The following is a 13,685-nucleotide window of genomic DNA, read 5'->3' on the forward strand; positions in this document are numbered from 1 at the left end:
TTTCTTTCTTTTTGTTTGCACACTAATAAAAAGTAGTGTATATGAATTGTGATAGTGTAAAGCTATGAAATGGAATGTATTTTTAAAAAGCATATGGAATGTGTAATTATGATGAACACTTTAATATTTGACCATATGTTGTCAAAAAAGTATTGCCACTGATTAAGGAGCAAAGCTAAAGATGTAGGGTACCTGCTAAAATTCCTTCTGATGTTTTTGAGTTCAATAGTATAGCTCACATGAAATCTAATGATTCTAATTATGTGATTATAAAACACATATAGAAGAAGAGGGTCATTTAATATATAACCAATTTTAAGTAAAGAATTGCAAGAACCACGAGAACCGCATAAACACGTAAGACGGTTATGTAACGCATAACAACTCTTTATCTATTTCCCACTATATCTTACTAACACTATGTGCAAGTGTTTGTGCAGTTCTCGTTGTTAAAACGGGATTTGTATTGAATGCGCCTCTATCTATATATGATGGGTTGCTGAAAATAAAGGATTAATCTTGATACAAATGAAGAAAGGTACTTTCCACTCATTGTATTTATTAGGAGCTTAGCTGTATGGACCATTAAACAATCTTCAAACAAAGTGGTACCAGTGTGTTGGTGAAAAGGGGGATAATTAAACAGAATGCATTGAAAGCAATGCAAATGGTGTACAGGGGTTTGACATCAAGACATGTAGAGTCATTTTCCACTGGTTTTTGTGAGTCAGAAACATGCAACTTTTATTAAACAAGGTCAATAGCAAAATGCCATTTACTTTCAACATATTCATATATCTAAATAAGAAAAAAAATGTTTTTTTTTGCTCTGTTATATGTAACATTATTCTTATCTTACACCTTTTTATACAAGTAACATACGGTGATAAGGCACCAACTCTTTTGATGATACTGCGCTGTCATGTCACCATTCTACATGACAGCGCAATAATGGTAAAAATGTTACAAAAACGTAATGTGTCACCAGTTTATTTGCTAACATGGCAGTGTAGTGCTGCCATACCATCGTTTTACCAGTGATAAAAAGTTGCATACAATGGCGAACGAGATTAATACTCTTTCCTTATATACAATTACAATAACGACAAGACAAATAAACATTTTTGGTGTGGGAGTCGCACATGCAACAAGAGATGAAAGTCGACCCATATAAATATGAGACGACAACATGTATCATATGTTTAAGCTATTAATTAGAAAGCTCAACGTTGATTTCACCAACTAGACAAGAAAAAATACAAAATTCTATGGACCCTTGGGGTCTAAACTCTAAATATCTACCGACTAAATCAACTTACTTTTGTGAAATTTGAAAAATTGATGAAGTAATCGATGAACTTCTCCATAACTACTGGTTTTTGAAACGAGACGGTTTTTAATCCAATGTGGAAGCTTGTTTGTGGGGTGAGAGATATTCTTTTTTGAAGAATCTGACGTGTAACGCGTGTCTACCAACAAGATTGCTGCATAATCATTAATGTGCCTGATTGCTCTGCCTGATAAACAAAAAGTCCAACATAAAAACCAAAATATCAATGACTCGAACAAATATCTACGATAACTGATAATAATAATAATAAAAACATATTTGCTAACACATACCGATTGACTGATTTACAGCTTTCATGCAAAGATTTTCATAATACTCTTTCCCTCGGTGCTTACAACTTCTTAAAACCTCAAATCCCGCTTGAGCATCTCCATTAAAGCATGTAACATTGGAATTTTTTTTCGGGTCACCAATACGGTCAATATGTTTGACCCGTTCCATCAACTCAATATCAGATGGGCTTGGATACGGCAACCCAACCATGACAATACATCGGCCCAGCCCGTCACTGAAATTAATACCTTCTGAAATCTTTCCTCCAACTACAGCAAGAATCACAGCACCACTATTTGCATCGATTGATTCCTTGTATTCTTTTAGAATAAGTTCGACTTCTGTATTTTTTCTTGGCTCTCTGAATAAACGTTTTTTCTTTGTAATTCTACCGAGAATTCCGGAAGCTTTCCAAGCGTCGTAGACGTATTCTTCATAATCGAATGAAGAGAAGAAGACAATAATACCTTGTGGAACTGCTGTTACTAGATTACAAAGTAGAAGCCCTAACTCCCCAACCTACAAATTTATGCAAGTTAAAATGCTTTAGTAATGTGATGCACACAAGTATACACGACCTCCATAATGTTTTACTCGTATATTTGAATTATTATTGATGACATGACAATATTGCTTCTATTATCAAAACTAGTAAATTTCTCCCGCGCGTTGTGGCGGCGTCGAAACCTAAACTAACGCGAAGTTATATTGTCTAATGAAACCGCATTATATTTAACCCGACGCGTTTCCAAACAAAATTTACGTCAAAACGTAGACCAACTGAAAACATACATAATAATAAGCACGAAAACGTTTTATATTTGACCAGACTTATTTTCTAAAAAAATTACGTCAAAACATAAGAAAATAGTGTTTTACTAAGTTAAAGAATGGTACTGCGTTGCGGCGCGTCGAAACGTAAAGTAACTTGAACTTATACCATCTAATGAAAACGTATTGTATTTGACCCGACTCGTTTCCATACAACATTTACGTCAAAATGTAGACCAACTGAAAACATACATAAACATATGCGCGAAAACGTATTATATTTGACCCGGCAAAATTTACGTCGAACGTAAACCAACTTGAACTTATACCGACACGTACATATATTCAAATAAGAACTTAAAGGTGAGATACTGACCATGGCTGACGTACTTCTACAGCTATAGCTGAAGTCAAAGGGTTGACCCGTAGGCCCGGTTGAAACAGAAATAGGTAAAATATTGTCTGGTGAGATTATATGACCACACGAGAAGAAATGCAGCTGATCTTGCGCTAACCATGGAAAGAGCCGCACCCGTGTTTCTTCAATCGGTTGGAGAGTCCCGCCAGCCAATACAACAGCATGTGCTTCATTAACAATCTATCAATGGTTTTCAATAGTTCGAAGTTAACCTTATCTGAAGTAAATGTTACAGCATATAAAATGACAATTTTAGCAAACCTCATGAAAGATCTTTTCCCCTGTGAGCATAACGTATTTTAGATATCCTCCTTGTTGTCCAGATTCTGTCGGTTTTTTTCTTGAGATTATTATCCTTCCGTCACTATCGTGATTCGTTAGCGAGAGTAATATTCCAGCTAACGCACGAAAAGCTGATAAAACGCTTGTAGTATCATTTTGTAGGCTAATTATTTTATCTCCGTACCCACTAACCTTGTGAATCATATTACTGTCTTTAATATATAGCAGCAACTTGACTAAATTTATGTTGTCAATGTTGAGAGAAAACACAAATTCATTGATGCACAAAGAGCACTCCGAGCCACTAGAATTTACGAAATTAGCATCATCTGTGTTGCATAAAGTTTGTATAAAAGCACGAGTGAGAACCATTAATGTTTGAATATGTCTTCTATTTCCTGGTCCCAAGAGGTTCTGAAACCGTTGAAAGTAGCCCTCTAAACTTGAATTAACAAGTTCCAACTGTAAAAAATATAATTTGATTAAAACAAAGATGGTTACCTTATTATGCAATTAGCCGTTTTACAAAGTAGCTACTAAGAGTTACTCGTTTTACCTGAGACAACGTAACTTTTGAGTCATACATGCTGATGAGGGAGTCAGCAAGATTGTGAGCCTCGTCTATGATAACAACGCTATTTTTCAAGCTTAAACCAAGTGATTCCCGTGAAGACTTAGATAAAAGAGATTGATAAGGAAGAACCACGAGATCAGCTGCGGAAACCATGCTTCTAGAACCATAATACGGACAAGTTCCTAAATTGCCTCCGAGGCGAACAAGATCTTCAATATCAAGGGGGCCTTTCTCGGTCATTTCGGTTTTGAACTGCTTTTGTAGCTTACGTTTGCTAAGCATTGGGCATCCACTTGAAGCCTTTGTTTGGCGTTTTCTTCCATCAACACCCGAATTCTGAAAACTAGCATTAGAAAACAGATTTCATTACTGGGATAAAAGCAAAGATTCAGCTATACCTTCTTTTTTGAAACTTGGCTATTCTTATTCTTTTGAAGATCCAAACACCGCTCGTTAATAAGAGTAGAATTTCCAAGCTTGATTACCTCTGCGAAATATCAACGAAAGTAAATGAATCATATATCTCTATTAAGAGCAATAAGCGAAAAAAAAAAAAAAAATACAGTTTACCTTCGTTTATGCAGAAGTTCTTCCTAGAGCCCAAGCAAGCAACCTTCAACTCATTACCAAAAGTAGTCTTCCTCAACTCTTTTACAAACTGCGATAGCTGTGAATGAGTTCTACTACAGAAATAAATTTTAAAATCCGTCTCTTCTTCTTCATCATCGCTAAACCCTTTATCTTCATTGTCATCGTCACTCGAAGACGAACCGCAACAAACTCCGCCCCCCTTTCTCTTCGACAACCCATTCTTCTCATCTCCACTCTCGTATTCGTCTACCAAAAACTCCTTATCATCTAACCTCTCTCCATCACCTCTCACTATCACATTATGTTCCAAATCAACTTCAATTTCTCTCAACTGACTATACAAATCCCTAAAACTCTCCTCGATTTCCGTCTCTTCACGCTTTTTACTACTAAACCCTAACCTTTTCTTCACCTTAACCTTCTTTTTAGGGCTTTCAACCTCTTTACTCCCAAAACTATTCCTCAACCAATCCGGTTCCTCATCCGATCCAACACAATCTCCATTCTTTCCGTTCGTTCCATTCGGATGTGTATCGACTAAACTATCATCATTTAAACTTTGTTTTCGATCAACAAGCCACTGCAAAGCGCTACAGATTATACTTAGGGTTTTTCCTGTACCTGTAAGCAATTAAATGTTTTCATTTTGAACAATTTATTTCTGTTCATTGCCCTAAAAGGCTAAAATTCAACACATACTAACAGAAACAGAACTACAGATTATATGTGTTCATTTTTAACAACTTAGGGTTACCTGTAGGGCTTTCGAGCATAGCGATTCCTCCTTTATCAAGAGAATCGTAGAGAGCGTTCATGAAATCAATCTGAATGGTGTAGGGTTTGTACGGAAAAGCCCTAAATTTCTGCTTCATTTCTTCTCCCATTTCTCCGTTAATTGTCATCGACATTTTCCCGCCAGATTTCATAGAGGAGTAGTACTTCTTATTGTTGAAATATGGGCTTTTATTTTGTAGATTAATAAACTTGGGCCTTAAGAAGACCCAATTTAATATGAGCCCTAAAATCGTAAATAGAGGTGTAAAGAAACTCGGGTTTGGCGCGAACGAAATCCAGCCCGTAAAAAAAAGTCGGTCTGAGGCGAACCGGTTTGTGCCTTGACCCAACGCGATGGCTTGAGCCTAGTTCAAGGTTTCATATGTATAAATTGGTTTGAACTTGAACTACTTTGACTGGCGGATCTAGGGAAAACGTAAAGGAGCAACTTTTCAAAAATTTCTTATAAACTATATATATTTTTTAAACAATTTTGGGCCCCTGGATATTTTGGGCCTTGTGCGGTGGCATCTCCCGCACAGGCCCAAAGCTGGCCCTGATCTAAGACTCTAGCAAATAGGACGGAGAAGGTGATGGATTACATTATTTATGAGATTCAAACGGCATTGGTTTCAAGAAGAAAAATTTTAGATGGCCCATGATTTAAAACGAGATGCATTCCTACCTAAAGGCATCAAAAAGGAATGCAATGTTCTATAAAGTTGATTTAGAGAAAGCCTAGTAAACGATTAATTGTGTATTCTTAGGGGCTGTTTGTTTACCTCTTAATGGGCTCTTAATGGTTCAGACTGTTTGTTTCGCGAGCACATGTTTGAATGGTTCAGACATTTGCCTATGAATAGTTAAGCATTATACTAAGTCTTAATGGTTAAGACCTCTAATCTAAATTGGTCAGACATTTGTCTCTAAACGGTTAAACATTATACTGCCTCTTAATGGTTCGGACCTCTTAATGGTTCAGACTTTTTACTGGTTCAGCACTTAACCATTCAGAAGTTGCCAAACAGCCCCTTAGATGTTGTTATGGTTCATATGGGATTTTCGTATTTGCGGAATAAATGGATTAGAGGATGCCTAGAATAGAGCTATTATTCAATAATTGTATATGGTGCTCCCACGAAAGAGTTTCATGTTCAAAGAGAAGTGAGACAATTCTTATTTATACTTGGAATGGAAGCACTTTATGTGGTGATGTAATCGGCTTGTGATTGGGGATATTGGATGGTCCAAATCTATCACATCTATTCTTCACGGACGCGACACGATGTTCATCGATGAGTGGAGTCTAGCAAACAAGTTAAACTTAGCTAGAATTCTCATATGCTTATATCAGTTGAAAGTGAAATTTAACAAGTCAAATTTTTTTTTTATTGAGTATATAAGTTGAAAGTGAAATTTAACAAGTCAAAAGGTTTTTTTTTTTTTTTTTTTTTTTTTTTTTTTTTTTTTGTGTGTGTGTGTGTAGGTGTACCCATACTCAAGAAGATGACATGGCTAGAATTCTAGGGTGCGAAAAGGGATCCTTTCAGTTTAATTATCTCGGACTTCATGTGGGGAAAATATGAATTTAATAAAAATAAATAAATAAATAAATAAAATATTGACAGCGGTTGATTGAGAAATTAGAAAAAAGAAGATATTTTAAAACAGAAGCTAACTATTTTAATGGGACAAGATTGTTTGAAAGAAACATAACTGAATGGACCCATCTTCACCCAATGTTTAAAATGAATAGAAAACAAGAACTGATAAACATAAAATGAATTGCAACTACTTGACTGTTTTTGTGTTTGCCACTGTTTGGCATCTTCATCTATAATGGAAAGGTGATAAATGCACTATAAGTTGGGTATATTTTTAATTTTCAAATAACCACATATTTGATTTCGACATATAGTTTAATAAAGTGGACAAGGCTAATATACTTTATAACAAATTATTATTATTATTATTATTATTATTATTATTATTATTATTATTATTATTATTATTTAATTTATCTTTTGTTGTAATTAATTTTGATTTTGTTATTGTTTAATTTAATTTACCTCCAGGCACAACACACATCTGAACTAAAACATCATACTATCAACCATTCAACCCTACTAAAAGTGGTACCCAAATTCATCTCCATAATGGGGGTTTGGAGCAGTCATTAATCAATAATCATTATAATTCACATATATGAATGTTGTTCTTGGTAAACTCATAGGACATTTTATTAACACACCAACCAACATTTACACATCTTTAATTAAACAAAATGATATTGCAAGTCTTGACTATGTGAATTCATAAACATTTTGATCCATTTTCAATAAGGAAAAACATATTTGACCAAAACTAACTCCATTTATACAAATAACTCTTTGAAAAAGACCATTCATTTGTAGATGCAAGAACTCTTTCTAAACCTGATTGGTTTGATTGTGTTCGACGGCAATGTCATGTTGCAAGAAATTTGCCTCCGATGCTTTGTGGTCACTAGTTTACCAACAACTTCTCCTTTTGATCGGATCTCGAACTCTAACCTCAATGGAATTTCAAAAACTCCATTATCGGCGACAACTAGGCTAGAACCCGCACCATACAAGGGTACTTTTGATGCTTCAAAGTTCACAATGGCCGTCCTTCTACTCTTTCTTTGTTGATAATACTTCTTTAACTGATATCACATATGTGATAGCAAAATTAGTATGCGTGACATTTCCGTTTTTTAATTTTTATCTTTTGAAAGTGTTGATTTGGACTGTGTTTAATCTCAAATGTGACAATCAAATAGTTTAGCTAGAAGATAAACGCGTTAGATAAGTTGAACTTGTCAAGAATCATTTCGACAATTCATTTTTTGATACATATAACCTCCTAAAACGTTTTTGTTAAAAAAAGTTATGTTAGAATCATAACGTTTTTTTAATCATAACTAATACATTAGCTATTTATATCTTACTCGAAAGGAACAAATAAATATTTGCGAATGAACCCAACCCAACTTAGTAATTTCGACATACTAAGAAAATGGCCCGTTTTGTCCGCTTTAACCAATTATCCAACCCAACTTAGTAATTTCGACATTAGACTCATTAGTTCTAACCTGTCCGGTTGCAATCACAATCTCTGAATAGACTAGGTTCACTGGGGTGGAGCTAACATGGATGCCAAAGAATGTAGCTGGGTTATGAACACCGAGGTGCAATGAACCATTGAGGGTCAGCAACTTGGTTATGACCCCAGAAGAGTCCGAACCCTGCCCGATGTAGAGGTTATTCACAGCCAAACTCTGCAACAAACATATCGATCGTTCATCACTAATTAGGAATAAAACTGAAGCCCAATTCAATATTCCAAGATTCTTATAAATTCTGTTTTATATGATATAGAATAATCAATCTTAACTTAACAGGGTTTGACTATGTTTGATTTCCATTTGATTTCTTCTTCTTTTGTCACAGATTAATCTCTCTTTGTGATTTTTTGTCTTTTAGAAACTATATACAAGACATATGTGTCCCCACATTTTAGGACCCTATGCTAAAAATATTACTTTTTTTTTTTTTTTTTACAAAAGTGCCCGAACTTAGAACTCGTTTTACGCCTCCAAAAAGATATTTAGAGCCGAGGTCTTAGCGAAGCAGTCTCCCTATCTTTTGGGATAGTGTAAATGCCAAACCCTAAAAACAACTTGCTACGACTAAAATTTTACTAGGTACGTTTGACTGTTCAGTCCTTCGAAAAGATTGAGTCGACCCTGCTTTTTAACTAACACACTATATTCATGTTCATAAAAAAACCTAATCCATGATTAATTAATAACACTTGGAGTACTTACTACAATTAAAGTAATTAAAATATAAGTGAATTCAACAAACCTTAACAGTGATCTCAGCTTTATAAGGTCTAGCTGCACCCCATATAATCAAGCACAAAATAGTGAACAACACAATAAAACTGAAAAGAGCCAATAAAGCCTGCAATCTTCTAGTAAGCCTCTTTTCATCATCATACCCCTCATACTTTCCTTCTTCCACTATCACATTACACTCCGGCCAACCCTTATCATTCCTTTTCCGGTGAAGTTTCCTGCCGGAATGCGACCGAAAAATCCCCGAAAACCGACTGGATGATGAGTTCCTGGAGTGCCTACCCATAGAAGGGTGTGAAGGAGACTCCATAGGACTCCTGTAGTTAGGTGTAGCTTGTATTGAACTTGATTTATCACCATCTTGAGAGTCTCTTGATGGGCTTTGCACATAGTAAACCAACCCTTTTTGTGATCTTGATGGTGAAGATGGGGCTAAACTGGTGATATCAGACTCTGATTTTGTGTGCAACATGTTTTTGTTTTGTGGGGTTTAAAGTTCAAACTTCAAAGATAAAGTTCAAGCAAGAATATATTATATATAATCTTGCACACACAAAACACACAGTTTGTGTGTGTGTGTGTATGTGTGTTTATCTTCTTTTTTTGGGAGCTTTGTAATGGAGTGGTTAGTATGTTTTTGCAAATGAAAACATGGTGAAGTGGGGTTGTGTTTGCAACATGCATGTGTAGACCAAAATACCGAGCCTTAGTCCGAACTTACCTTCGCCAAACAAATTTTTACCGAACCTTATTCCGAGCCTGCTTCCATGCCTACAAGGGTTTTTGCCAGTTGCCACCAAACAACAATATACAGTGTCGGTAGCCAGCCTTTTCACTGATATTTTGGTGGAAAATGGATGTAATTAATTTTTTTAACCACTTCAAATTTTATAATTATTTGATAATTATGTTTGTGTGATAAATTTAACACTTTTTTTTATTAACAAATGTTTTTCTTAGTTATAAAACCAAATAAATCGAAGTTTATTTTTTCTTAGTTATAAAACCAAATAAATCGAAGTTTATGTTTAAATCATTAAATGGAGTGCGGACACTATGAAAATTTGTTAGTCGCGTCATAACTTTTAACTTTGAGTTTTGCTGGGTTAGGTCATTGAAATTTTATTCTACCCGATTAAATTGGGTCACAAAGATCTTTCTTTTTGGACGGCAAGAATCTCAGTGTAAACCTACTCTGTTAAGGTTATGTCCAAGATTGACTCCTCGACTGCCATGAGACTGTACCTCTTGATGTGCGGGAACCGGATGGAATCCGTAAACCCTGGCCCTTCGTTAGGTTCGAACCCGGGATTAAAGCCTCGATTCGTCCTTTCACCCAGATGTCCATAAAAATGGCCCAAGCGGGAATCGAACATGCGTCTACACTAGACAGGGCAGGCCAATTAACCGTTGAACCAAATTCTCATAACGGGTCACAAAGATCTAATTTCGGGTTTGTTTTTCCCGATTGAATTGTTTTTTCCATTAGTTTCTGCTTAAAACGGTAACCGAAAAGAAGTATAAAAATCTGAAATTTGTGGTTAAATTATAATAGTGTTCAATATTAAAGATAAAATATTTATAGATACTAACCTTTTTAAAATATATGTTTGAGTAATTAAAGATACTGACATTTATATATTTTTGAGTAAAATGTAATTTGCGATCCTATGGTATGTGTCAAAAATTAACCTGAGTCCATATTTAAAAAAATCGTCATTTGCATTCATGTGGTTTGAAAAGCGCTACACGCTGACTCCCTGAAGCTAACATTGTTAGTTTTAGACATTCAAAAGACTATGTTACCCTTATATCCTTTCAACATGCGTCCTTGCTATATGTTAAGTGTTTTCCCTTGCGTTCATGTGGTTTTTTACTTGCTTTACAAATTTTCCCTCCATATTCAAACGCACCTTTTCAATATGCGTCCCTATCGCTTTTAATATTTCTCACCATACGTCCCTATGCTTCATTAACTTCTTCCCTCCAAATTCAAATGTGTATTACGTTAACTATTTGTGATTATGAAAACATATTATGTAATCTACTTAACCACATCATAAGTGATGATTACTTTAAAATTTCTACATATATAACACATTAATTATAAGTTAGGATTACATGAAAAGTTAGATCATCCTCCAAACACCTATCAAAAGTTAGATTATCCAAACACCTAGATTGTCAAAAACCCTAATCAACTAACAAACATCATCAGTAAAACAACATGGGTTATCAATCCTACTCCATTAGCTCATACCTCCAATCAAACGTTATGTTGTTCTAGAACCTGAAAACCACCCTCGCGTGCAGTACGAGGTGGCCTAGGGTACCGGTGACCCCAAGCTTGGCTACAAATTTTCAAATCAGTTGTATCAAGTTAAATTTTTGGAAATAACTACACTAAACAACGAGTATTAACCAAAATAACTACACTAAATCAACGAGTATTAACCAAAATAGCTACCAAAATAAACGATTATTAACCAAAATAACTACCAAAGTCAATGACTATTAACCAAAATAACTACCAAATCAACTAGTATAAACCAAAATAACTAACAAAATCAATGAGTATTAACCAAAAGAACTACATAAATACACTAAAATCAACGAGTATTAACCAAAATCAACGAGTATTAACTACACTACTTGCCACACGTTGGGTATGGATAGTTTCCTGAGCTTCAAATGCCATTTGAGGTGTTGTTCCAGTGGGTGTGCATGTGCGATGAGGTGATGCAGGGGTGACGGGTGGTGTAAGGGTGTCGTGGAATGGATGGATCCAGTGGTGGAAGGTGTTGTCAGGATGTGCGATGGTTGGCTTGGGTATTCGTGCGTCGCCGGAGAAGAACAACAGGGGTGGTCTGCCGCTAGAGAAGAAAGAGTGTGTAGGTGGAAAAAGTTGGGGACACAATCTGAAGTGGCCTCAAATGGTGGGATGTGAAAAGACCATATTACCCCCGTTCCGTTAACTTTTTAACGATTATAGCTAATGGTGTTAGCTTCAGGGACTCAGAGCGTAGCATTTTTGTAAACCACAAGGACGTAACTATCCATATCAATCTTTTTAAAACCTTTTTCCTACACTTTTTATAAAATTTCTTTTTTAGACTTAGGCTCTCTTCAACCCTGTGAGCCCGTCGCCAATGTGGCATCTTTCGCTACAAGGGCGACATTGGAGATGTTTTAATTTTTTTTTTTCAAAAACACTACAAACACAACCATACAACACTATATTTTACCACACCAACTTCATACTATTCCATTTCACCTCTCATTCCTGCATACCAAACCCTACCTTATTTTATAAATTATCTACAAACCCTACCTTATTTTATAAATTATCTACAACCGTTGTCTAAAATCATGAACCGAAACCATCACTAGTTTACGCAATAGTTAAATAAGGGAAACCAAGAAGAAAACCCATATCAAATCCCGTTTCCGACATGAAGCATTACAAGGATATTAACCAACCATTTCCAATTGTCGGCTTCTTGCAATTCCAAAATTATGATATCATGAGAGTAGCATGAAAAATTATTGTTTAATAGGAGTGAGAATCAGCAAAATAAAGGTGAGGAGACAATAGAGAATAAAACACGTCCTTAAATATTTTCATTTATTAAATAGTATAAATAAATATAAATATAAATATAGATTTAAAATCTTCTATTTAAATACATAACTAACGTTTTTTCATATTCATTAATAGATTATTTTACTAAGTGTTACTCATACTTTAACAAAATTTTCTTAGTTTTTCTTATTAATTTTACTCAAGTAATGAATTTTCACCCCTTATTATTATTCTTTTTACAATTATTTACATATTGGTTTTAAAAAATTTGAGTGTTACCCGACAACTTGCTCGCCCAAGCAAAATGCTTCCTGACAGAGAATGTTTCCCCCCCTCCCCCTTACAAGGAAGACTTTGTTTTCCTTCTCACCCTATGTGAGACTTACACCTCCACCCCCTTTTAGGTACTCCATCATCCTCGCTGGAACACCAACTCAACACATGACTCTGTTATCATTTGTAATATTTGGTATCTCGTACTACCAAAATTGTCCGCTTTGCCCACGATGAGCTTATAGATTTGTTTTTTTTTGTTGCCCCAGTGGAGACACTCTGGAGGCTACCTATCTAGCATTACTCTCGTGTACGCACACTTAATTGTGGAGTTCTGATAGGATCCATAATTAAGTATAAGTGATGATGTTGAACCGCGTTTGATGATGAGGGACAAAGCTAAGGAGAATGAGAAGGGGAATGTGGAATCATCTCTCGACCAAAAAAACATAAGATATCAAATGAAGGATTTTATGGAAACATAAGAAAAGACAAACTCCTTATACGTGTCACATGGGATCATGTCACATGAGCATAACATGAAGAAATGTGTGCTACGATTAGAGTTGAATATAACATTAAAAGAACAATATAATCCAAGAGATTTCTAGTTTATGTAACGTTTGTTGTTTGTAGTTTTTAATTTATGTAACGTTTGTTGTTTGTATTTCTAAATAATGTAATATTTAAATTTATCATAATATATTACAAAAAATATAAGTTTAAATTTAAATATTATAATAGATTCTTTTGATATATATTCTCTTTATTTAAATAATACGAATTAATAAAAACTAGTATTGAGAACCAGCATGTTATGATAGCCTATAATTAGGGCTGTAAACGAACCGAACAAACACGAACGAGGCCTTGTTCGTGTTCGTTCGTTAAGGAAATAAATGTGTTCACGAA

General features: G+C 35.0%; 2 protein-coding genes across 2 annotated transcripts; both read right to left on the minus strand.

Annotated features, from left to right (window-relative positions):
- Positions 1-1,066: 1,066 nt before the first annotated feature.
- Positions 1,067-5,210, minus strand: LOC110880105 (ATP-dependent DNA helicase DDX11). Its single transcript, XM_022128669.2, has 8 exons — positions 5,015-5,210; positions 4,240-4,881; positions 4,068-4,156; positions 3,652-4,005; positions 3,075-3,557; positions 2,772-2,993; positions 1,624-2,143; positions 1,067-1,517 (listed from the first exon to the last, which is right to left on the minus strand). The coding sequence occupies exons 1-8, from the start codon at positions 5,184-5,186 to the stop codon at positions 1,306-1,308; spliced, it is 2,694 nt and encodes an 897-aa protein (XP_021984361.1). The 5' UTR covers positions 5,187-5,210; the 3' UTR covers positions 1,067-1,305.
- A 2,039-nt stretch (positions 5,211-7,249) lies between these two features.
- Positions 7,250-9,568, minus strand: LOC110880104. The gene is made up of 3 exons (XM_022128668.2): positions 8,925-9,568; positions 8,150-8,335; positions 7,250-7,720 (listed from the first exon to the last, which is right to left on the minus strand). Exons 1-3 carry the CDS (start codon positions 9,387-9,389, stop codon positions 7,439-7,441), a joined length of 933 nt encoding a protein of 310 aa, XP_021984360.1. The 5' UTR covers positions 9,390-9,568; the 3' UTR covers positions 7,250-7,438.
- Between the last annotated feature and the right edge of the window lie 4,117 nt (positions 9,569-13,685).

This window comes from Helianthus annuus, chromosome 9 (genome assembly GCF_002127325.2).
Source record: "Helianthus annuus cultivar XRQ/B chromosome 9, HanXRQr2.0-SUNRISE, whole genome shotgun sequence".
NCBI classification, from domain to species: Eukaryota; Viridiplantae; Streptophyta; class Magnoliopsida; order Asterales; family Asteraceae; genus Helianthus; species Helianthus annuus.